This window comes from Prosopis cineraria, unplaced genomic scaffold (genome assembly GCF_029017545.1).
Source record: "Prosopis cineraria cultivar Desert tree isolate PC_DT_omini unplaced genomic scaffold, ASM2901754v1 PC1656, whole genome shotgun sequence".
Classification (NCBI taxonomy): domain Eukaryota; kingdom Viridiplantae; phylum Streptophyta; class Magnoliopsida; order Fabales; family Fabaceae; genus Prosopis; species Prosopis cineraria.
Window position 1 is genome coordinate 1 of NW_026556981.1, and position 25,720 is coordinate 25,720.

General features: G+C 32.6%; 2 protein-coding genes across 3 annotated transcripts; one reads left to right on the forward strand and one right to left on the reverse strand.

Moving 5' to 3' along the window:
* Positions 1–282: 282 nt before the first annotated feature.
* Positions 283–10,261, reverse strand: LOC129300575 (probable alpha-mannosidase At5g13980; the record flags this gene model as incomplete). Of its 2 annotated transcripts, none has more annotated exon segments than XM_054939145.1 (21): positions 283–402; positions 586–633; positions 1,739–1,810; positions 1,905–1,964; positions 2,060–2,131; positions 2,408–2,547; positions 2,644–2,863; positions 3,585–3,641; positions 3,747–3,812; positions 4,259–4,348; positions 4,435–4,602; positions 4,681–4,774; positions 4,952–5,052; positions 6,046–6,159; positions 7,278–7,349; positions 7,449–7,532; positions 7,641–7,760; positions 7,878–8,052; positions 8,223–8,311; positions 9,498–9,581; positions 9,666–10,261. In XM_054939145.1, coding segments are annotated over 21 exon segments (2,244 nt in total), but the record flags the coding sequence as incomplete, so codon positions are not given.
* Positions 10,262–21,143: 10,882 nt separating this feature from the next.
* Positions 21,144–22,839, forward strand: LOC129300577 (ethylene-responsive transcription factor ERF113-like). The gene is made up of 2 exons (XM_054939147.1): positions 21,144–21,603; positions 22,050–22,839. Exons 1-2 carry the CDS (start codon positions 21,411–21,413, stop codon positions 22,643–22,645), a joined length of 789 nt encoding a protein of 262 aa, XP_054795122.1. The 5' UTR covers positions 21,144–21,410; the 3' UTR covers positions 22,646–22,839.
* The last annotated feature ends 2,881 nt before the right edge of the window (positions 22,840–25,720 follow it).

Below are 25,720 nucleotides of genomic sequence, written 5' to 3' on the forward strand. Positions count from 1 at the left end.
ATATGTGAGCAACCTAATATGAAGAGATGTATGCTTCTAATGTTTTAATGACTTTAAACTGGTGAAGGGAGCAGATAAATGTTCACAAATTAACTCGTGATTGAACCAGCAGTACAAGACATCATTTAATGATGTTTCATTGAGAAAAAAGCAAATATGTGCACGCACTGTGTATGCATGCACGCATAAATGTGTGTGTGTGTAGATACACACACAACATAAGCAATCATAGATTATCTAACGAACAGAAAGCAAAATTGCAATTGAAGTCAAGTAGCATACCCTTTTGATAAAATCACGCCCATTAGAATCTGTGTAGAATGTTTTGTTGGTTTCCATAGAGGTTGAAATACTAGTAACAACTTCTTTACCAATTCCATCATCAATAGGTATGGGGCCAACCTGGAATTTCAAAAATAGTCAATGTATACGAATACATTTTGCTTATGAGAACCATAACTCCAAACCAATAACAGCAGTGAATACACGAAAAGAAATAATGAAAAAATAAAAAGTGACAGATAATGTACGCAACGACCAAGAGACAGAAAAGTATAGAGTAAAAGCAGAAACTCTAAAGCTTACAATAAACTCTACTTCAACATGCTCTTTTTCCTTGTTCAGTCTGGTAATCTGCAAACAGATTTAATTTACATTATTTCGAATAGAACCTAACTTACACTTGTTTATAAAAGAGCTTTTAGGAAGAGAAAAAGATGAATAACAAAAAAAAGAAGAAGAATACAAATATCTCCAGGATGATCTCTGTTTGTCCAACGCAGTGATCTCTCTAAAGTAACCATCAGCTGTCTAGGAGGCCATGCGCAATACTATGCTCTAAACTTCTATAACATGAAAAATAAAATGTTCTGCTAAAGAGTTTATTTCATTTAGGTACCTCTAGAGGAAGAGGTAGGAGGGCTAATTGCCTCCAAGTTTCCATTGGTCATACTCTTGATTCACGTGTACCAAGTCTGGGGCAGAATAATCATTCCAGTCACTAAAGCATCTGAAGAGATTCCCAGTATAGGTTTGTCCTCTAGCTGCATTTTCCCACAACTACCGTGAATATCATTTGAAGCAAAAGATCCTTAATGGAGATTAAGTAGTATGGGATGCCTAAGTCTCACATTGAGTGGTATGGAATATTCTATGGGGTATTTAAGTAGGTCAGTTCACCCACCTCAACTTCAAGCTTTTGAGGGATGGTTCCCAACCCCACTTGGATACCCATCAATTGTATTAAAGCCTGGTTGCTGGTGGTTTTGGATAAAGCTGCCCACAGAGGGTTTAACTAGTGGAGAGTTCTAACCAACAAGGAAGTTGAGTAAAGTTTGACTCCAAGTATTGTTGAGCGTTGCCACTAAGACATTGGCTCTTCAAGGAGGAACAGCTGATAGTAAGTATGGTATTATAAAATACTCTATAAGGTAGTACAAGATGCTCTACAAGGATTTACTTAGGTTAGCTCTCACATCTCAACAGCTAACTCTAAAAGAAGGCCCCAAATCTCACTTGAGTACCCATCAAGCCTCATTCATTTCCCATAACTGCAAATTGGACAACCAGTTCCAAGTGATCAACTTGATCTAAATGTGTTCGCTTACACAGTATTGCATGGTTCCATTCAACGTGTCATGTGATGACAGATTTCTGATGGCCAAAATTATTATTAAAAAACTTATGAATTAGACAGCAATATGCTGTCAAATATTAAAATCAGTAACAAGCAAGATACCTGATATATCCACGGATTTATCTGTTGATGCACTTCATCTAGTAAGGGTCCACGCATAACAGTCGATGGAACCTGAAAGCATGGTATTTTAACCGCAAGTTACAACAGAACTTGGCAGTAGAGAGAACGGCAGTAGAGAGAACTTAATGCCGAAAGCGTCCCAAACCTGTCTTTCATGCTCTATGAGATATGTGTTATTTGGACGGAATACATAGGCACCGGAATTCTGTGAGAGAAATTAAATTGCATGGTAAATAGAAGTTCATGCCTGGAGAGGCAAAAGGTTACTGACATATGGTTATTTATTCTTAAAAGGAATACCTGTGGCACTTCTTCATCAGTTCCATTATATCCTGAGTAGTACAAATACCTCTGTTCAATCTGTTCCTCAACCTTCCAAGTCAAAAACGGCAGTGTTAAACAGAGTCCCGCTTGTTTGTTTTAATACTTTAGTATCAGATACCAATAGTTATACCCCAAAAAAAAAATAATAATAATAATAAGCCCAGCAGTATTAGAATGCAGGTGATAAAAACATAATTAAATTAAACAAGCTGAGGAAAAGTGAGAAAATCACTAATAGGCATGATGACACACATGACAGAAATTTTATAAATCAAATTAAGGTTAATGTGCGATGTAAATTGCAAGAAGAAGTACTTTGCATACCAAGTTTCTGGTATTAACATAGTTGGTAAATTTTTCTTGATTTGGAGAAAATGTAAGCCTCAAATTCCCTTGACCAACTTCAATTTTCGTTGTTTCACTACTTTGATATGTATACACAGATGATCTGGCGGAACCTGCAACTAAGCAGAGAGATTTATCATTACAATTTCACCTTGTATGCATGAAGAGTAGATGATCCCTTTTTCAACATATAATAGAGCAACCCCATCTGGAACCTGTCCTGTTGGCAGCTGAGACCGTGTATGTGCTAAAACCAAGAGGTGGGACAGATACTGTAAATGCAAGCCAATACTTGGGTGCCTTGGCTGGAGTTTCTCCCAAATATGCCATGACATGGTAGTTTCTTAAGGATGCATAGACCTCAGCCTGAGGTAGAAGTTGAGACACTATTTCTTTACCCTCAGAATCATAAACTGTGACATCTCCATTTGTGACCTGTAGAAGTTTGTAAATTGAAAGGTCTTATTTCTTCCTAGATACTTGCATAACTAATTAAGGGGTAAAAATTATCATATAATTGAAAAAAATAATAAACCATGCTATCTATACGTCACTTCTTTATGCCAATTATTTAATGCCATGGCCACGCTGTAAACTTTTCATATTACAGTCTAAAATCAGATATTTGATTTTACATGTTTACTGATAATTCTACCACTTTGGAATCGGTGTTGCTCCTCATTTTTGTAGTTTTGCATACTTTCTCTAAAAGCAGGGGATTTAACTGTGTGATGAATCCAGCAACATTATTTCTTTAATATTACATGTCCCTTTTTTTTTTACAAAAGAAACTTCCGATGCACACACATTTACTCACACGAACAAAATTCTCTTCTCAAATATTTAAAGAGCCCTTAAAGTTTTAACAACTTTTGGCCAAGTTATTGCTCCTTAAAGGTATAAAGAGTTGCCTAACTATCCCCAACACGACCTATGATCTTTTAATTTACTAATAAGGAACATCCTTTTGACACCATATAGAAGCGATGCTAACAAAGTAATTCACCAAATATATTTCATGACCAAATCAGAACACAGAAAGAATCAAAAGAATTGAGGTCAAGAAAAATCACATTTATAATAGTATGTTAATACTCTCGGTTCTGCCATATTTAAATCTAATACACAGTAAAGGTGCTAAATTAACATCACTCACAGGAATTCGAACCACTTCATTCCTCCACCAGCCAAGAGAGTTGTAAACCACAACAACCTAAATATGCAAAGAGCTCGTAAGAAGGCATGCTTCAGAATTATTGGGAGTATTTTTACTTGTGTTGTGAATGAAAAAGAAAGACGATAAAAAAGTTTTTCTTACCAAATTTTTCCCTTGAATCAGATCAACTTCTGACGGAGGACAGTAACTTACATTCATAAGTGGACACTAAAAGAAATGAAGAAGGAAAGAGGTGTAAACACAAAATAGAAATGTCAAAATCATATGCAGAACAAGTATAAGAAAGATATTGTAAGGATTCATGAAGTACGCGCAAGTTAATTACTGAATAGCCCCTTGTGAATAACGAAGAAAAACTCAAGAACAGCAGGTTTTATACAAAGCAATAATTAAGATCAGGAGAAAAGTCAAGATTTTAATGATTTAGAGTTTAGATAAGGCAGTTATCAAACCACATAATCTTATAAGTAACAGAGATAACCTCAGAAGCTGTCCTAAATAATAAGAATAACAGGACTATAAGTTTTCCTTCAGTTTTTTTCTTTTTTCGATAAAAGAATTTAAACTAAGAAGGAAGAACAAGTATTTATAATAAAACACTGAACTAGAAATGGAGTGAGCCAAGTATTTATAATGAAAGTCAAGAATTTTACCTGTTGAAACTTAGTAACTGGATTCTGACATCCTGGAAATGACACAGACTCAACCAGGCAAGCAAGTGAAGATGCGACCAATTGCTCTGCCTGCACAGAATGCAGTATATCACTGGATGAAACCCTGACAAAGTGGGTACATAGATTTGCAGAAAATAAATTAACTGAATATACACCTCTTTGTATCCGATTGATAATCGTTTAGAATAATCATTGGCCACATGCTGCTTTTCTGTACCACTGACTGCATCATGGTGTTGAGCAATCGCTAAAGCATCAGCCAATGAATCAGTATTTGGCCCTGAATTCACCCTCCCCTTAAAAAGTTCTAGCTGTCTTGCAGCCTAATAATTCATTGGTAAATATAAACTCCTGAACATCATTCTATTACTTGATATAAACTATAAATACATAACTCATACCAAATAATAGCCACTCATTAGTCTGACATAGTATTTGAAGGCTGGCCTGCTGGTAAAGTATCCTGTCCAATAAGCATTTACTCGATCTGCATAGCTGGTATGTTTTCATGCACACAATAAGGCATAAAGAGATAAGCAAACAGAAAATACAAAAGTTAACTAATAAACGCAAATGGTTCATGCAGCACACTTTTGTTTACCAAATAGGTATGTACATCTTTCTTAACTTGTAATGTGCAAGTAAACCAAAAAAAGGAAACTATAAACTCACGGGAAGAAATCATCAGTCTTGAATGGCCACAACTCATTTGTAGCATATTTTGCATCAGTGTATATAGATGGCGTAGAGTAGAGGGCATTGACACGTCCATCCTAAAGTTGCCACAGAGCCATTTATCAATTCCAGAGTTCACAAGGACTAAAATAATGACAGCAAGTGAAATTGTGGCCTGAAGCACTGGTCAGGACCGGTATAGAAGTGTTGTTAGCTGTATTCTCTGTTATAACTACTGAATTAGTGGATTTCTGTTTCAGAGGGATTAATTCTGAAAAAGGTTGTTAGGAGATGGGATGCCCACCCAACTAACTATCTACCACTTTTTACAAGTCTCAGTCAGATTTTTTTTTTTTTTTTTTGGGGGGGGTGTTTGGTTTGGTACAATTGTTGAATGAATAGATAAGCAATTCTAGAAGTGAGGACCAAATACTCAAACATTGTGTGAACTAGAGAATGCGGACCACCGAACACCTTATGTGTGGAGTTGGCATCTTACTTGTGTATATATTGTAAGGAGAAAACTTATATACAAAGCCATATATACTTAAGGTGTTTGTTTTTAATTAAATCAAGGCATGTGTATCATTTATAAATTATTTATTCTATAATAAATTCTTATTATTAATATTGTTAAAATATTAAAATCCACCTGTTATTATATGATTAGATAAAAGTATATTAAGTATATAAGGCAAATTCCTAAGTCTTGCCCATTTTGTAATATCCCAAATTCCCACTGCATTCTTTGCCCTCGTTATGTTTTTGGGGTTGTGATCATAGCTTCTCTCCGCTCATGGTTGATTTAAAGTTCTTGAGTCTAATGTGCAGAGGAATTGAGCAGCTTTGTCCCACCTTTTAGCCTCTTTTCAGCTCTTTATCTTTTTTTTAACTTCTCTTTTTGGAAGATACCTTGCACAAAAAATAAAAGCTGTACTCTTCTCATTCCGTTAAAGTTTTTTCTTTTATATTTCTCTGAAGCATTATGCTGGAACCATATTCCCCTAGGAGAAGAAATGATCATAAAAACTGAATTCTACAAAATTAATGGAGCCAGTACCTCACTTTCTTTCATTTTATGGGAAAGTTACCTTGTTGACATAGTGTATAAGCTTGTCCAACTGCCGGAACCATGACTGTGCATATTGATACTTAAAATCCGTTCCCATAGTCCACATTATATGATTTGTTCGAGTTATATTAGCCTGAGGAAGAAACACTATCAGTCAGCAATTCAGATGAGACCCTGCGTGAAAGTCTTCATATTTCCAACGTGAATAATATATTTTCTCCCACATCACATGCTCAAGTACAATTACTCATATCATTTATGATTAGCATGTGATCTCATTGCAGTTGAGATGGACTTTTACCAAGAATATAAGAAACCTATTTCTGAAACTCCCATTTAAAAAGAAAAAAAGGAGAAAGAGAAAAAACTAAGGATAATTACATGCTTGCATTAAAAAGCAGCATTGCATTCAAGAATTAATTGGAAATAAACTTTTGATGGACCGCATAATTTATATGACTGGATGAATGAACTGGAAGGGCCTTAGGGTAGAAGCAGGCAAAAATAGATGAACATTCATGATAATTCGTCTCACAAAAACGACAGCCTGGAAAAAGCTGCTACAACCTTCCATCTTTCTTGATTGATAGTTTAAAAAATAAATAAATTAAAAAAAGAAAGAGAAATGAAAAAGTCAAGCCATAGTTAAGAATAATCCTGCTTTATACATGCCCCAAACGGGACAAGTGAACTGCATTTGGGTTTGCACAAGAGATGAATGAGGAGGAAGGAATATGGCAGAATACTTGTAATTAATATATATATATATATATATGTACACCCCTCTCCAGCTGGTGACGAAAAATGCTTCATCCATCTTAAATCTTTTGGGGAAAATTACATGTAAATCCCATAACAAATATGAAATGCCAATTGCTTTACATCTATAGAAATATAAAAATTACGCTCTTGCCAGTATTGCTTGGGATAATGATATGTAACAGTAAGGAAGAATCAATATGAGGAAAAAATATCGTCATGAAGGATAGCCGGAGCACAATATTAAATCAAACTTCTTTAAAGAAAATTGAAAGAAACCAGAACATAACTTCAAAAAAGGATGGACAAGTGGCAATCATGTCATCTTCTAGCTGTTTTCACTTTCTGTTACTTCTGTGCCTTTTTAAGGATTATTAGTGTTCTTCTCTACTATATCCCCTTTTCAATACTAATAAAATGTCTTCCACTTTACTCAATTATATCATATAAGCTAACTTGTCCAGAAAGTTCCAGAAAACCATAATCATTTACCTGTGATACAGCAGCAGCAACAAAGTCATTTACTCGATCTTGGACATTGTAATCAAACAAATCAATGTTATCCTTCACAAAAAAAAGGGGGGGTAATCAAGATTTAGTGGGGCAAAAATATATTTAGAATTAAAGTGACCAAAATTAACAAGTTCTTATTAAAATACATACTTGAACAATTGGTGAGTCGTCATTAACTTCAAAGTAAAATCCAGCAGGTGGCTCATAATTCTCAGGGAATGCACCAGCATAGATCTGGAACACAAAGGAATGAGGAGACAAAAAAACATGAAAGTTAAGAGAATACATCACCAAGAAGTCCAACTATACAAAGATTATATGAAACAGCTAATAATATTTCACCTGAGCAGATGAACCAAGGCTCTTGCTTCCCTGCCAGATAACCTCAAGACTCTTTTCATTTTTGCGCTTAGCTCTATCTTGATAATCTATTCGACCAAAGAAAAGGGAGTCAAAGCCAACCTGCATCCACAATTAGAATTAGAAGATAGCTCAAAAAGAAATGAACAATATGCATGACAGTCCTTTTTCTTCCAAACAAAAATAACAAGATTCTGTGGTTGAAGGTCGAAGGCATACTTCAGATCCCAACAAGTATGCCTGCACAGCAGAATGTCCAAAGGGGTCAATTTGCCAACCAATTCTAGGAGTCACGCCAAACTCCTCTTTCAGGAACCGATGTCCCATTGTTGTTTGATCAATCATGTCTATGTAATGTGTTGCCGCCTCGTCATGCATACACATGCCACCATTTCTGTGACAAGTGGGGAAAATAAATCACAGAAAAATCATCAGGACTCAAATACCAGGTGAGTGGAGAGAGAACTCAAAAATATATTTTCTGGCACACTCCAAACTTCGAATGACTTTTTTCTCTCAAGTAAAGAGAAAATTAAAATTTGTCTAAGCAGAAAAGCAAATTACATGAATTCTAATTGACCCGAACTGACAAGTTGCTTGACAATATGCTTAATAGCTTCACTCTGATCCCTCCACCATCGCTGAAAAAAAGCCTGCATTGATGATGAAACAATGTAAAAATTGATCCTGGAAAATCTTGAAAGCATTAAAAAAAATTCAGGACTGATGTAAGCGAGTACCAAAAATTATACCATAAATGATCATATGGTTGCCAATTCTTAACAAAAACGTGTACATAAACAATGACATTAAAGGCATAAACATAGCTTTAAGGAACAAGCAAGAAATTTAGACATATAAGTCTTAGCTCACGGTTGGTACGATAGAATGGTTTTTAAGGAAATGAGAATCAGAATGGGAAAGGGAAATGGTCTTCCATGGAATCAATTTGCATCTTGGTAGTTGGTACATCCTTTATAATAAAAAAGGGATGACTAGTCTTAAACAATAAAAAGTAGGATTAATTTTGTCCTCGGCATTTTGGTTTCTAAGGGAAGTGACATTTCCTTAACTATCTTGATAGAAGGCTCCTTCCCATGGTTAGTGGAAGTAAGCTTTTCAATAAAAAAAGTCATCATGACTTATTAAACACACCGAGAAGTCTTCTCTCTCTCTCCTTGTTCATCTCTTGAAACTCCTTTCCTCTCTAACAATTACCAAACATACCCTTACAATGTGACAAATTGGTCTGGGATTTCTAGATATTTTTAATTATCAATATCACAAGCATTGACAAGCCCATCATACTGTGGAGATGCACTGATCTAAACCGGGCCAATTTCCTGTTAGACATTCAAACAAGCAGTAGATTAGTTTAATTTATTAAAATTCATTGAAGCCATTTGAAATTTGCATAAGTTATAATTAAATTAGAAGTTGGTGCAGCATTTCAAGAAACTGCAATTCCATAATTTTGCCAGAAGAATTCTGAATGCCCTTAGTTGTCAGTACCACAAGTATCAGACTACTAGCAAACCAGCGAAATGTGCAGGAAGCTGCATGGATCAAGGGGAAGCAAATTGCCTCATTAGATACAAGCAAGAGTTCGACTTTCCACATTAATTGAGGGGTTCTGGAAATTGCGCCAATTAAAAGTACATTACACTGGCAGGTGGGGCCTCCAAAGTTTGAACTGAAATTCCGAAGGGCTAAGGTTTGTGGGAACGATTATTCCAACTTCTAATATATTTTCATCTGGGTTACTCAGTAATCGCCAGAAGGAATAAGGACAGAAAAGATTGCCAGAAGTAAAGGACATAGGAGAAGCTAGTAACTCACTATCTCAACGTAGATAAATTTCCGATTCTTGTCAGCCAACAGCGAGGGAACTAAGGAGTCTAACACATTTTGAACACAAGCCCCCTGCAAAATTCAACAACTATATGAAATTTACAATCTCCAAGCGAAGTTGTGCAAATTACTAGTAGTAGTGAGTGAGTGAAAGACCTGAATCGAATTATTAGAGCCAACATAGTACTGATCAACAGTCTTCAACCAACCAACGTCGTCGTGGGTGTGAGGAACCAGGTGAATGTTTAGCTTACCGGGAACTATGCTCTGCGATGTGTTATACACTATGAACTTGGATTGCCCGCAAAAGATTTCTCCAAAAAGGAACAGCAACAAAAGTAACTGATTCGCCATTAGAAGCTCACGCCAATCCCTCGAGTAAAGCAACTCCAGACACACTACGAAATAGTATCCTCTCTCAGTCTACCGCTTGATGTTCATGCACAGCGCTAATTTTACAATTCATCGGACTAATTTTCAAGGTGATTTTCTCAGCATACGAAGCTCTTTTGACTTCACCTTCTTCGCGCAAATGCAGCCAAAATCAGTCAAGTGTTTGGTAGATCGATTCTGTTGACATTTTCTGAATTATAGCACTTGCGTTTCCAAAATTTAATATTACTTCCGATTCCGAAGTTCCGATAAGGAGCTGACAGGGCAATGATAGATGATCCATATTTTCCTTGTTAACTCACGGTCCCAATTGACCATTAAAGTTTTGCATTTAAAGCCATTGCAAGGAGAACTGAAGAAGGGAGTTTCATTCCAATGCAGATTTTTAAAGAATTTGTCAAAAAGAATACAGATTTTTAAAGAAAAGTTAAATAAAATTAAATTTGCGCTTTTTTCCCTACAATTTGCGGTCTTTTTTTAACTCAGTGGTCTGGATAAGAAGCTGACTAGGCTACATGATAGATCGTTGTATTTCTGATTATCAAGGTGTTGTTCATATCCTCGCTTCAAAAAATAATAATAATAATAAATAAGGAAAGTTTTATTCATATCCATTACCTACCCAAAGAAATGTATGTTTCAGGTGATTCGTTGATTTTAGTCACTGTAATTTTTTCAGATAAAAAATATCACTATAATTTTGACCCATAAAATATCACGCTGCTTTCACTAGCACTTCAGTGCCACTAAATGCGCTCCAAGTCAAAGCACAGATGGTAATTAAATTTTCACCTCAAAATTAAAAAAAAACATACAATTTTAATCTCTTCACTTTGTTCATATTTTATTATAAATTTTTATATTTTTTTATATTTTAAATTCCTACACTTTCATTTTTTTATATCTTAGGTTTTTAAATAAACAAAACGAATAAAGTATAAAAACTTAAATAAACTTAAAACATCAAAAAATGAGAGTGTATAGACTTAAAACATAAAAAAAGTGCAAAAATTTATAATAAAATATGAGCAAAGTATAAAAATTAAAATGTATATTTTTTCTTGAATTTATTATCCAAAAATGTTTTTTTTTCTGCCTATATAAAAAATGTGTCGAGGCATTGATTTAATTTTTCAAATCTTATTTATTGTCTTGAGTGAACCTTGTTCGTCTTGCAACATTCATCTATATTTTTGTTTTAGAATTCAAATGTAATCTTTGAAAACATTGATATAACACGTAATTATCAATGATTCCTTCCAAATTATAATATAAATTATTTTTTTAAAACCTTGTTTGATTTAAAATATAGGACATTTGATAGCTTTTATATTTATTTTTAACTATATCCCTACTTTATTTATTATTCTCTTTAAAAGATCATGTATTAAAATTTTAATTAGTATTATCATTGATATTACATATGGTATTTAATAAGGGTATAAATGAAAATATGTGTACATTTGTAAAAATTTAAGATTTTAATTAATATTATTCATAAACTATAAATTAATTAATTATAACTTATATGGTCATTTGGAGGGAATAATAAACAAAAACAAGTTATAGCATAAGAGAGCTTCATGGTTTCACATCTTACTCTTGTATGACAAGGCAGTAATTTATTCTCCACTTTTGTTAGCCCGTTTCAACTAATAAATAAATGTGCTTTTCCTGCCACTATGCTCGTTTTAATTGAAAATGGACGGAAAGGGCCTAACCTTACGTTGTCAAGTGACACTCACTCAGCCAACACAAACAGGAAAAGAATGGGATGAAGGACCTGTTGGTATTGGCAAATGTATTTAGACAATATAGACCTGAATTGCAAAACATGGAATTTGGGTTATTCTAATAAAAACTGATAACAAATTTATTGTAATCTATAAGATTATATTCAAATTTCACTGCTAGTATAAGAATTTTATTGATGGATGATGTGTAGATACTTTTCAAACTCAAACTTACACAGAGCACCTTGATGTGATGAAAGAGGATTTCTAACATATTAGGCACACCACTTTTATGATAGGAAGAGGGGAAAAAAAAATTAAGGCTCGTTTGGCTCAACAATAGTAATAAGGATGGCATTGCTGTTAGGAGAGTAGTTTAGTTGCCTTTTCAAGTGGTCACCTTTAACCATTGTTGCCAAAACGATGGCAATATTCATTCATTGTACCTTTCCTCGTCGGGGCCGTGAAAAAGAGTTTTGGGATCCAAAATAAAATTATTTAAGAGGCCCATGTATTATTATTTATATATATATTTATATTAGTTTTATAGCTTCTTATACTGTAAAATTAAATACTAATTTTTTTATAATCAAGTAATTATAATATTTTACTTTTAATAGATAATATAATTAATTCATTTAATTTATTTTTTGTAGTATGATTGCTTTTAAATAAGATTCAAATAATTTTCATTTTGAAGAACTTCTTTGACCAATAGCAATTATTACTGGTATTATCAATAATGTTCCGTAAACAATAAAAAATGACTAATATTATAAGATATATAATTAATATTAATGCTTAATGAGAAAAATAATAATTAATTATATCGAGTATAAGTAGTTTTTTGTTGAGACCTGTGGCAGCCACCTCATTGGCCTAATATGAGTCACGACCCTGCACCACGTCATCATCTTTCCATTCCAAAATTGCCCTTTTGGTAACCTCTTCACCTTTCTTTAAAGCCTCCTTCTTCAATCGTATCGCAATCACGTCTGATGTCATCAAAGCATGTGTGTTTGAAATATTATTTTGACTTTTTGTTAATTTACCCTAACCTTCTCTATTTTTCTTGTTCTGACTCTCCCACGTGACGCCTCGGCAAGAAATTTGCAACCTTCTCTATTTGCAACGTGTTTAATTTGACTCTGCTAAAAAAAAAAAAAATTTCCATCACATCCTCCTGCAAACAACAGCATGCAATCTGGTTGGGATAGACTATAGGGAGTGGAGTTTCCATGGCATTAGATGTGGAAGAGGCCCTTTCTTTATAAGCCAGTGACTAGAATTATGCCCCATACAATCCACGTGGGTTTTAGTATTTAAAAAGTAAAAGTAAATGTATGTATTAATATTAAAAAATTATTTTTGTGTATTTAAAGTAAAATACATTGTTTTTTCTACATTTTATCTTAATTACAAATACTTCCTTTTTTTATGACTTTCTTTTTATTTTTTAAATCTATACGAAATTTTCTCAAAATCAATTGTCAATTGTTACAAAACACATGAATTTTATTTTTAAGTTTTCATTTCCACTCGTCCAACCATTAAATAATAGTAGAGATAATAAGGTGAATTAAGCCTTTAGGCTCAACCTGTTAACCTGAAAAAAATATAAATTGAGTTGAAAAATGAGTTCATTTTTATGTGAAGCGGTTTTGACTCGCCCTGCATAAATTGAACCTACAACGGGCTAACTTGCGAGTTGGCTCACTTATTTTAAAAAAAGATATAAATTATATAATCGTTCTCTCAATTCTAAAACCTTTACCATTATTCAAATTATTAGAATGATTCAAAATATGTGCTTATTATTTACTGTCATTATCATCTATCACATTTAATTAGTTGATATATATAAAAATTCATGACCAGTCAAAGTGCATTAATGTAACATGCACCCAACTAAGGAATTTTTTACAATTGAATTTGAGTAAAATATTTTCAAGCAAGCTCAAACAGTATAGTCATTTATTCTTTTTTTTAAGTTACTTGGGATTTAAACTCTTTATCGTTATGCTATCATTTGAAATGGTGCTGTTCCAAGTGATATATGAATCATTTTTAAGTCATTTAAAATGATCTATGTATTAACCTTCAAATCTTCTTTAACAACTTTTAAATTATGAGTTATTAATTAGGCTGTTAAGCCATAGATAAATCTTAATTTTATTTTATTTTTCTTGCATCATCTTTGCTATTACATTTTACTTCAATAACCCATAATTTATCAGCTAGCAAAAAAAAAAAAAAGAGTTAGCTCGCCAACCTTTATCCAAATTAATGTCAAATTTAATTTTACTTTATAAACTTCTATATGCTAATTGTATTTTCATATTTAATTATGTGATACTGATAATTAATAATAGATAAAGCTCCTAACATTATAATAAATTTGTAACCTTTAAGATTAAAAAAATGTATATAAATTTTTTTTTATTAGTGAACCCAATAACTCACTACAAGTTGGCGAGATAGTAGAAATACAACCCACACGATATGTAGGTTATATCAAATTGCCCCATCGAGCTCACAACTCGGGCCAGCTCATGGGTCATGAGTTGACCTAGCTCTAGTTAATAGATAGATCACGTGTTTGATCAAACTATTAATATTGATATATTCTTTTAAATTTTTATTCATGTTTTAAATTTATTAGCTATACAAACTTATTTATTTAGTATTTTAAAAAAATATTAAAAACATAAGTCTGTTGAAATAGTATTTCAACCACACATGAAAAAAAAAACTTAATGAAATATGAATTTAGCATAATAAAAGGTAGATTAGTCATAGACAATACAAAGTATGCTTATATTTATTTAAGTTTTATAATTTTAATAAAACATCTTAAAATTATTTCATTTAAATATTGTCACGCTTAACTGTTCAAAGTTCCTTTTTTTTTGGACAAAAAATTGTTTGAAGTTCCTTTTTTGGCCAGAATTTTGTTTCTTCGTGTATCATCTTAAGAAAAATTAAGCATGTACTATAATAAATCAAACTATAATTTATATCATGATATTATTTATAAATAATAAATAAAATGATTTTAAATTAAGAAAATAGTATAATCTGTGGCTCCATGTTATAATACTGTTCATCAATCTTATGCATGTGCAATGCAATTAACACAGCAGTTAAAAAAATTAAGTATATGACGGAAGACGGATTCATTAACATTATATAATTAACTCAAAGCACATAATTATATAAATATTTTTTTACAGTTTTTCAAACCTTGATATACTTTTACATATAAATAACAGAATAATAGATTTCCTACCTCATGCAATTGAATAATATGGATAAAAACTTGTTCTTGATTTTCTGGTGAAATAACAAAAACTAGTTCTATTTTAACACAAACTATTTCATGATTTGTCACCCCTTGAAAACAATAAACATACACTATTTTTTTTTAATCTAGATAGTGTTATTCCCATATAAGTTTGAAATTTTTTATCACCATATAATTTTTATTTAAAAATAAACTTTTATTTTATAAATAACAACTTGCTTTGTTAAGAATTTATTATCCTTGTGATAGTAAAAACATAAATAACATATTCATCTATATTAAGAATATGTATAATAAATTGTTTTATTTTTATACCAGTGACTTAAAAGTTTCTTAATCTATGCATTCTAAACAACAAAATATTCTATTTTATAATTTGTCACTTAACTTTATATTTTATTATGCAATTTATAATCTCATACACATAAATTTAAAAACAAAAAATTATTTTATTTAAAATTTATTATTTTGAGTAAATAAATTTTATCCGTGATATTTTTATTTTGAGTAGACTACATATTATACCTTGTCTCATTAAATTTTGTAATTTCATTGCATATCAAATACTTATTTTTTTTATAAGAATCTTACATCCACAATTAGTTATTATTATAAATACTACACGATGTTTCAAAATATAAAACTTTTATTATTTTTCACACTTTGTCTAAATTTAACATTTACAAATAAGAACTTACATAACAAAAGTTTTTCATCCTATGCACATAAATTTTATTTACTCAATTATGGGTTCTATGCCCACTTTTTTGACGATAGGTCTCATACCCATTTTTATAATTACTTAATTTTATTCATCTAGACTGCATTATCCTTTTATAAATTTAAGTGTAAACATGTTTTATTGTATGTTTTTTATTTAAAGATAAAATTTTATTTTATGAAAAACAACTTCCATTTTTAGAATATCATATTCTAGTGGATAGTAAAAAACATAGATAACATACTCATCTATATTAGGAATAAGCACAACAAATTGTTTTATTTTAACACAAAAACTATTAAGTTTGTTGCTCTATATGTTTTTTTTAAAAAATAATAATTTATTATTTCAAGATGTATATATGATTAATATTTAAATTTAAAAAATAAAATATTTTATTTTATAATTTGTCAGTTAGCTTTATATTTTATTTTATAATTTATAATCTCATACATATAAAATTAAAATCAAGAAATTATTTTATTATAAACTAATTACGTTGAGTAAATTAATTTTTTATATTGGTTTGTTTTGATTAAATCACTTTTTGTACCTTGTCTGAATAAAATTGGTAACTTCATTGCACATCTAACACCTATTAATTTTTATAAGAATCTTAAATCCTCTGTTAATTTTTATTATAGATCTTACGTAATATTTCAAAATATAAAAATTTTAGTGGTATTTTTTTTTATACATAGCCTAAATTTTAACGTTTGCAGGTGAGAATTTACATAACAATAGCTTTTCACCCTATATAAATAAATTTTATTGACTAAATTATGGGTCCCACACCACTTTTTTTTTCACTGTAATGAGAAAATTCATTAACTCAGAGTAAAAAATTGTACAAGATTCTAAAAAATAATTTTAAAGAAGAAAATGAGAAAAATTACATAAAAGACTAATAAATAAAAAAGCAGCTTAAAGTATGATTAACAATAAGGCTAATATGAAAAAGGATATTATTAGGAACAAACACTTTATCAGTGAAAACTCAGTTGCTTATATTTCAAATTTTCTAATAGATGTGATACTTAACCCAATCTTTCAAAAAGGATCCAACAGAGAATTATGTAGGCGCGGTGTCAACCAGGATTGAAAAGCTTAACCCCCACACCCACTTTTTTAATGGTAGGTCTCATGCCTCCCCTCCTTTTTGTTTTTTTTTTTTAACTGGGTCCATACATATTTTTTTGTCCACCAATTTATCTTTCTACTGGGTAATAAATGGGAAAAAAAAATAAATTGGTCCCACTGTCACCGTTGAAACAACCATAGATCAACACTGATAGATTTAAAACTCTACCATATATATGATCCGTCGAACAGACTTTAAAACGTTATGTCTATTTGAGTAATTCTTAAAAGCACATCCCAACTATATTTAAAATGTATTTTTATCAAATTTAATAAGTAGTTAGATTTTTTAAATATATTTTTAACAAATGCAAATTAAAATTCAAACGAATAGATAATAGTATTTTTCTCACGGTGTAAAACTCGGACCCATTACATACTGATTCAGCCAACCTCGGCTGCAGGTCAGTTAATTGATCCCAATCCAATGCCAGGCTGAGTGATGGGCCGAGTGATACCCGAGCCAGCTTATAATCAGCGGACAAAAATCAATTGGTTCGAGTACGCAGATGCTTATTGCGAAAAATCATCAATCATGAAAACAATATTTTAGGTGTATGATTCAAAGACGCCAGAGAAGCGGTGTTTCCAAAAGTCAATTAGACAAATCCCATTGAACCCGCAGTATAATTGTTTTCACGCGTTAATGTATCGTCGAACACGTGAAAAAGAAAAATTGTCCATTTCATTTGACCATCCTCGATATCCAGGCATGCATGTTATGATTACATCTTTCCATAATCAATAATTTATTGGTTACGCTCACACACCCCCAGCCCCAACACGCACGGTTCATTTTGTTCCCTCCTGATGAAGAGTGATCAATTGATGTACTCAAATACTCGATAGGTCCACGACTATATTCTCTCAACATGTTTTGTATGAATTTCAAATAATCAACTAGCCGAAAAACTATTTATCAAGTATAAGAAGTTTCGAGTAATTTGACATTCCAAAATTGAGTTTTCAAATTGATTAAAATATCAGAATTATTTACGATCAACTTTGATCTGTTTTGATTTTCACGTGTCGTGCCGATCTCATGACCTCAAAAGGGGGTCGAGGGTCGAGGGATAATAAGGGCAAAACATTCGTCTTGATCGAATATGACGTGAGCGGGTGCGTCATCAACTTAATCAGACGTTGGCCAGGATGGTCCCTGCACGATCCCTCAATCCCATCGTGACCATGCCTGCATGCTCCCTTGGTCCAGCCTGACCATAGGCGTGCTCTTAACATTATAATAATAATAATAATAAATATTTTTATAACTAAACAGCTGACGATATCTTTCTTGGGGAAGTTAATGTACGTGTGTTGCAATCAAGCCTGAAATTCAATTATAAATGATACGACTTCTTCATATAATTTATATAATTCATTATATATACTCATCATGTTTTATTTATTTACGAGTCACCCAAAACATGTTTATTCAGAACAAAAGAAAATCTTAATACGCGCTAATGTTATTTAAAAATTCAACAAATTTTAAATTTTGTCCAGTCAAATATATATGATTTGATGACAAAATTTTTCTTACATTAAGTAGATGCTAAAAGAAAAAAATTATAATAAAAATTTAATAATATAATTTATAAATAGAGTTAATTTTTTTTTTCTTTACCTTATAAATAAGTGCGCCCACATCAGCTGTCTTTGACAAAACTCGCTCTTTATACCTGTTCACTCTCCGTATTTGTTATTTCAATATTGATGAATTAATTTGTCGGTTCCTTGTTCCATGACAATAACGTGATTTATTTTATATACATAATTATTGTTTTGAGCTGTCTCAATTTCCCTGGCATTGCTTTCAGGTAAGATGAAATGAGACTGAAATGAGAAAAATGAAATGACGAGGCAGGAATTTATGTGCTGAATTACGACAATATATTAAGTAGTACTTATTAGATTCAAACACGCGAAATGATTAAAAGGAAGACCTTCAATCAATTAAGAAATTAAAAAGGAAGATATTGCTTTAACAAAATCTCATGAAAAAAATATCCCTAACACACAGCAGGCGTGCTGTTTAGACTATCAAAAAGCCAAATTATATGAGAAGTCATGCCACTGTTATTTGATCAGAACTAATTTCAGTACTCATAACACATATAAGCATCAAGAGCTCATTATCTCTGAATTAATCAGATATAATTTTTATGATCTAAATTTATAGTTTTTCAACAAGTATTTTTTAAACAAAAAATTATTTTTTGAAAACTGAAAATTAAGAGATTGTTTTTATTTTAAATTATGTATTCATTAAAATAATTTTTTTAAAAAATAAAAATAAGAAATTGTATATTTAAATCATTTAAATTAAATATAAACGAGATGTGTTGTTATTTTTTATCTATATAGTAGTGCAACTGGTCCTATATCTCAAGCAATTAAAGTCAACAAACACTGTCAGTGCCAACCATATAAATATCGTGAAATAAAATCAGGAAATTGAGCCGTAAATACGCAGCAATAAATATGCTTGATGCTAAGAAAAATAACCCATATTTACATAATTACAATATTAAACCGGCATAAGGCTGAGGTTTTTATCAGGAGCTGATTTAAATTGTAAAACGATTGAAATGTCCATATACAAAAGCTTTTAAAGACACGTGTGCGTGTGCGTAAAAAAAAAATAAAATCAAATAGAAGTCACTCGTGAGAAATTTAATTACCAATGAACCCAGCCTGCACACTACATGTAAATATCACATATTCATATATAGAATTAATTTATAAGCAATTGATCCTTTTTAACCTGGGACTCTATCCCTTGGGGGAAAAATATGAAGAACGAAAACTAGGAGATAAAACTCCTAAAAATAATTTAAAAAATTAATATTCATAAAAATTATTTTCCTGATTTTCTCTTTCATTATTTCATTTTTTTTCCTTCATCCAAATCAAATACTCCCTCCGTTAAAAAATATAAGATATTTTTTGAGAAATTAAATGTTAAAAAATATAAGATATTTTTAATCTTTTAAGGTGTACTCATTATTTTTTTAAAGTGTCCTATTGAATATATCACTTTATATTTTTTTAGTGTCTAAATAGAGTGATTGAGAGGTAAAATTTAATTAAAAGTATTTTATATTTTTAAATGGAGGGAGTAGTATATATGATTTTTTCAAGAAGAAATAAAAATCACATAGAGATCTCAGGCGATAAATTTACTCACCAGTGAAGTGAGTCCAATATGTACGAAACGCCATGGGATAGCATGCAAATACCGCGGATTTTCGTGTAAATATGACGCGTTGATTAGAAAAATATAAAAAAAAAATACATCCTAGTAATTAAAATATTCATTTGGGACTTCTCTAAGATATATTTTCTCCTATAAGGGAAAATCATGGTTGTAATTAGCAGCCTCGCAAAACTTTTTAAGAGAAGTGTTTTGGTTATTTTACACCCCCTCCCTTTTTCATTATAAAAGGACTATTATATGTTTTGCCTTTTTATAGATCACAAAGTTTAAGAAGTACTATTTATTATACTTTTTAACTTGCCCCCTCATAAAATCAAAATTTATTTTAACAAAACAAGCTTGTTTCATTATTCACAAAGATATTTTAATCTATTTTTTAATTTCAAATATAATTATTAAGATTAATAACTAATATTAATAAATAAATTTTCTTCAAATAGTCAATTAAAATTTGCTTATATTTGAAAATAGAAAGAGTAGTATTTAAATTAACTACTAATAATGACCTTGGCCCTTCTTAGCAAGTATAAATTTTTCATTTTTTTTATGCCCGTAAGAGACACATTCCCAAATTATTTATCTGCATAGATTCAATGTATTGCCACCCGTACGCACCTTTTATGGACAAGGCAATCTCCCGGCAAGGGGTGTGACGGCGGCACACTGATGATACCGACGAAGCCACTCCCTGCCCTTTTCGCAGCCACATGTAAAACGCCATTGCGAACCGACCTTTTGTTTTTCAAACAATTAATTAATTACTTCTCCGAATATGGAAAACATTTTTTAAGAAATAATATATCTTTTTCAACTTTTTTGGCACCTCCAAATCTTGAAAGGACAAAGAACGCCTCTCGCTTCAACGTGCAGCAATGAAAAACCTACAAGCAAGCGGATTGAGTTTGGGTGTCAAAGTTGGACCATCTAAATTTAAATGGGGTGATTCAGATTTAATATACTTTTATTTTTATATTTTTAATATTTTAAAATTTTAATAGATGCATGATTTAAAATAAAATTGAAATTCAGTTTCAAATTCAGATCCCATCGAATCGATGAACATGCGACACGCAGCCCATGTTATTTTGGTCTTTTCCTTTGATTCCGTATTCTCTTTCTTCACTTAAGATGACAAGTGAACAACGTATCCTCCCCTTCTGTTCTGGTCTTTCCTTTCATTCATTCTCGATCATTCTTTCGGATAAGAAAATCTCAGATCTTGCTGCCTCCATCTGCTTATCAGCTGGAAGCAAAGCACCGTAAAGAGGAGGGTTATTATAAGACTAGAAGTTGTGAGAGAAAGCTGAACAAGGTGGCTGATCGAAGGCATGGAAAGAGACCTCTACCTTCTGATCATCATGATGCATCAGAAGCCAGGAGAGAAGGTTTCATGTCTCGAGCTCACCCATCACCATCAGATCAGATCCAAAGGGAAGAAACTTCACCTTCTACCTTTTCGTATCTTCTCAGCACGGCCAGTGATACAAAAACCTTCTCAGTCCCAGTCTCACATGGTCAAGTAACCACCTCTTCTGGGGGGATCCAGAAGCAGGACCCATCCCGGCCTCCACGTCAAAATCAAGGTATTTATAAGGTCCCATATGCCCCTTTTCTTTTCCTAACTGTTAAGAATATTACCAATAATTCTTACCTCACACACTATCTCTCTCTCTCTAAGAAATTACATGATTATGATGATAATATGGCTGGATATATATGAACACCTCCCCATGTTAATTTTTTCGCACACAGTACTTTACGAAGACATTTCCATCAATTATTAACCTGAGTGCAACTAGCTATAGCTGGCTAGGGACCTAGGGTGGTGCTTCGATTTACTTGCAAAACTTGATTGATCTCTCGATCTATCTCTGTTGATCCGATAATGATGTTGATCTTACGGCGACAAGTGATTCAGTATATCCGCACTGTGTACTTGCCATTGGTGTGTCGTTTGTATGTATATAGTTTGAAAATTTGTATGTAGTGCTATATTTTCTGAAAATGTTGAACTTGGACACTTTGACAGGCGACAGTGTGAGAAAGAGAAACTATAGAGGAGTAAGGCAGAGACCATGGGGGAAGTGGGCCGCCGAAATCCGAGACCCTAAAAAAGCAGCTAGAGTGTGGCTTGGCACCTTCGAGACGGCCGAGGATGCAGCCGCTGCTTATGATGCTGCAGCGTTAAGGTTCAAAGGAAGCAAAGCTAAGCTCAATTTCCCCGAACGCGTTTCTTTAGCTCCTTCTCCAACCATTTCATATTCGTCACAAAGCCTGCCGAGGCCTGAAGCGGCGCAGACGGTGTCTCAACCGCCTCTGGCTCCACCAACGGTCGACGAAGGGTTCCCGAATCTATTGCAGTACGCGCAGCTGCTTCGTGGTGGCCATCATGGTGACCTGCAAAGAGCTGCTTGGTCGGGACTTTATACGTATCAGAATGAGCCGGTATTTCTGGGCGATTCTTCTCTTCCGTTATTCTCGTCATCACCGGGAGTACTGTCTTCTTCGTCTGCTTCCATGTCTGAGTCTGATCAACAGCAGGTTCAAGATGCAAAGGGTGCGAAGATGGGAGATTATGGTACTTCTGGTTCTTGTTTTTTTGATGAAAGAAACACAAGTGGATAGTTTAACGAAATTTCCATAGATACATTTCATGAAAGATACACGAGTGCATGCAGGGGAGGAGCGGGTAAGTAATAAGAAAGTCCGTTCATATGCCTTGATTTTTCAGCTTGATTAGCGCCTCTGATTCTGAGACAATTATACGAATGATACGTTCCTTTTTTCGCTGATACGCGCATATATTTTCTATTATTTTACTTCAAAGATCCAATTACTATCTGTATAATCATCGATCTTCAGCACCATTATGTTGATTGTTATTGACTTTCATTCTTTACGAGTTATGTGGCGGATTCATGGCACAAATTAAAATTACTACATTAATGAATACTGAGAAGAGTAGTGCACATGCCCTATTTATATGGATATATATATATATATATATTTCTCACTAACTGTGTATTTAACATATAACCTATACAAAATTTAAATACGAGGTATTGAACAATGTAAATGCCTCCACCATCTAGTTTCCAAACATGTAATACTTCATTGGTGTTTTCCCCTTATATGAGATTGAATGTGAGAGAAAGAAACAAGACCCATGCGTGCTCCATGTTCGAGATTTGCGTTGACGCTAATGAAGATGTAGTCTTCTAGATCATGATACAGAAATATATATACAAAATTCGTGAGCATACACATATATGGCAGATGTATTCATTATATATAGTTTTCTTCACTTGTAAAAATAATATAATTTGATGACAGATAATAAAGCCATGAAGCCTCGTGCTTTAAAGTGGTAGTTATATATATAGCCAATTTGAGGTTAACTTGGCCAGAAAAAACTATTCCACACGGTGGTACGCATCAAAATTAGTGTAATATAGCCCTGCACTCCAAATTAACTCTGACAAATATGAATGGAATAGAGTGCTGTAGTCTACTTATTAGTTTGGAAAATATAATTATTGTTTTCTATAATTTTATCAGATTTTGTTTTTAGTTTTTACAATTTTTTTAATGTTTTCAGTCTTTATAGGGATTGAAATTATAGATATCTGAATAATAAGTCTCACTCAAATTTTTTAAAATTATAAAGACTAAAAATATTAAAAAATTATAAATACTAAAAGCAAAACACAATAAAACCATTGGAAGTGAAGATTATGTTTTTCTTTTTAATTAGTACCGACCGTGTTTAATGACGCAGTGCTTCTTTTAGAAAGTCCAAATCACGACCAACATTATCAAAGGAAAGAATTACCACAAAGAAATGGCATCGACTGGTTGGTTGAAAAGGAGAAGAATATGATAAAATCACATCGAATCGAAAAATTTGACAATTGATAGTTTTGATAAAACAGTTGGAGGAGGTTCATTAATTATTAGAGACTCTCAATTAGCTAGTAGCAAGCAGTTTGTTTAGATATGAGAAGTCAGATTTACACGTTAAGTCAATGTCTGCGTCTACTGTTCCCTTCTGTCTCCTCACTGCATTGCCCAGTTGCATGCAGTTATGCAAGCCGTTTCTGCAAATAAAAAAGCAATGGCATTTTAATTAATATTTTTTTCTTCTATATATGCGATCTGCGTTCTAAGAACTGCAGCAGCCTATTTATATTCTAGCACGTGGCACTGCCAGACTAACAAAACATGAGTCGAACTACGAGTGGCATGTGCTGTGATTTACTTTTAGGTTTTACCTCATCTGCTTCATTAAAAGGAGAGTTTGTTATACTTTTAGGTTTTACCTCATCTGCGGTAACTTGCAATCCTGTAGATTAGTGTCCATGTTTTTTGAAGTTTGAAATGCATCCACGATATTAAAAGGCAACGACCGAAAGAATACAGAAAGTTCCGACAACAATTACCAGAAGAAAGATGAATATACAAAGCAAAGGGGAAAAAAAAAAAACCAAAGGCAACAAGAAGGGTGAAGAGCTAGCAAAATTAACCAATGCCTAGTCTGCATGAAGGAGTCGCAACAACACCGGCAGCAAAACCTAGAGCATGGCATATGAGATCAGAAGAGATGATAAAGAGAGTGATGGTGATTCCACTCACCCAATTGGGTACATTAGTTGCAAGGAAATTAGCAGCAAGTTACCCCTACAAGGAGTAAAGAGGAAGGAAGCTGATCCAATCTTAATTTGAAGCCAAAAGATTGAGGATTTCCAAAATGATATCACGACATCTTTGCTCATATTGATTAGGACAACTCGCTTCCATAGTTGATGAGAAGCAATGAATCAGATTCAAACATTACATTGTCGTTACCAAGATTTGTGGCTAACATTATTGTTTTAAAGAGCAAGTACCTTGGTCATGAAAGTTGATACAGATTTAATTTTATCCATGAAGGCCCATTTAAAATTTCCCAACCGATCTCTACAGTTCTTTACATTAAAAGGACCAACACAGATGTTTGTCTTTAAGAGTATCCTCAGGAGGAAAAAGCAATGTCCATGTTGTAACATCCGAGAAAATTAAGCGTGGTTAGTTAACCTAATAAGTGTGATTAGTAAATTATTGAGGTGTGTGGCCAGAAAGGCCTCATTGGTATAATTTATTGTGATTTCAACCCTAAAAGGGGGTTCAAAGTAAAGTCGGGTCACCTGGGCAAGGAAGGAGGGGAAAAAGTGAAGGAATGCACTCTATGCCACATGCCGTTGCGTGTGGTTAATCTGTCACAGTACATGGAGGCAATTTTAAATGCAAAAGGCCTCTCTGTGTCACGCACAGTAGCAGAGGGGCACATGGCCAAAATCTTGATTTAATCTATTCATGCTCTACGTGTGAGAACAGAGGGGAGAAAGATTTAGGAATGAAGAACATAACTTAGCGTTGCTAGGCACAATTTGGGACCTTATTGGTGATATTGTGGAGCTTTCTAACTTACAAAGTGAATATATAGTGCTTCTTTCTTCCTTTCTCTATCACATTTATGAAGGTTTGAGCTACGGTTTAAGCATTAATGGTAATTTTCAATCTATAGAAGTTATGGGTTCGATTGCATTGGTTTAAAATAAATATAATGGGAGTTGTTAGAGGTAGTTAAACCCTACATTAGTGATTTTGTGTATGGTTAGTTGAGTGGAGTATTTAATGTCCAAAAATTATAATTAATATGGT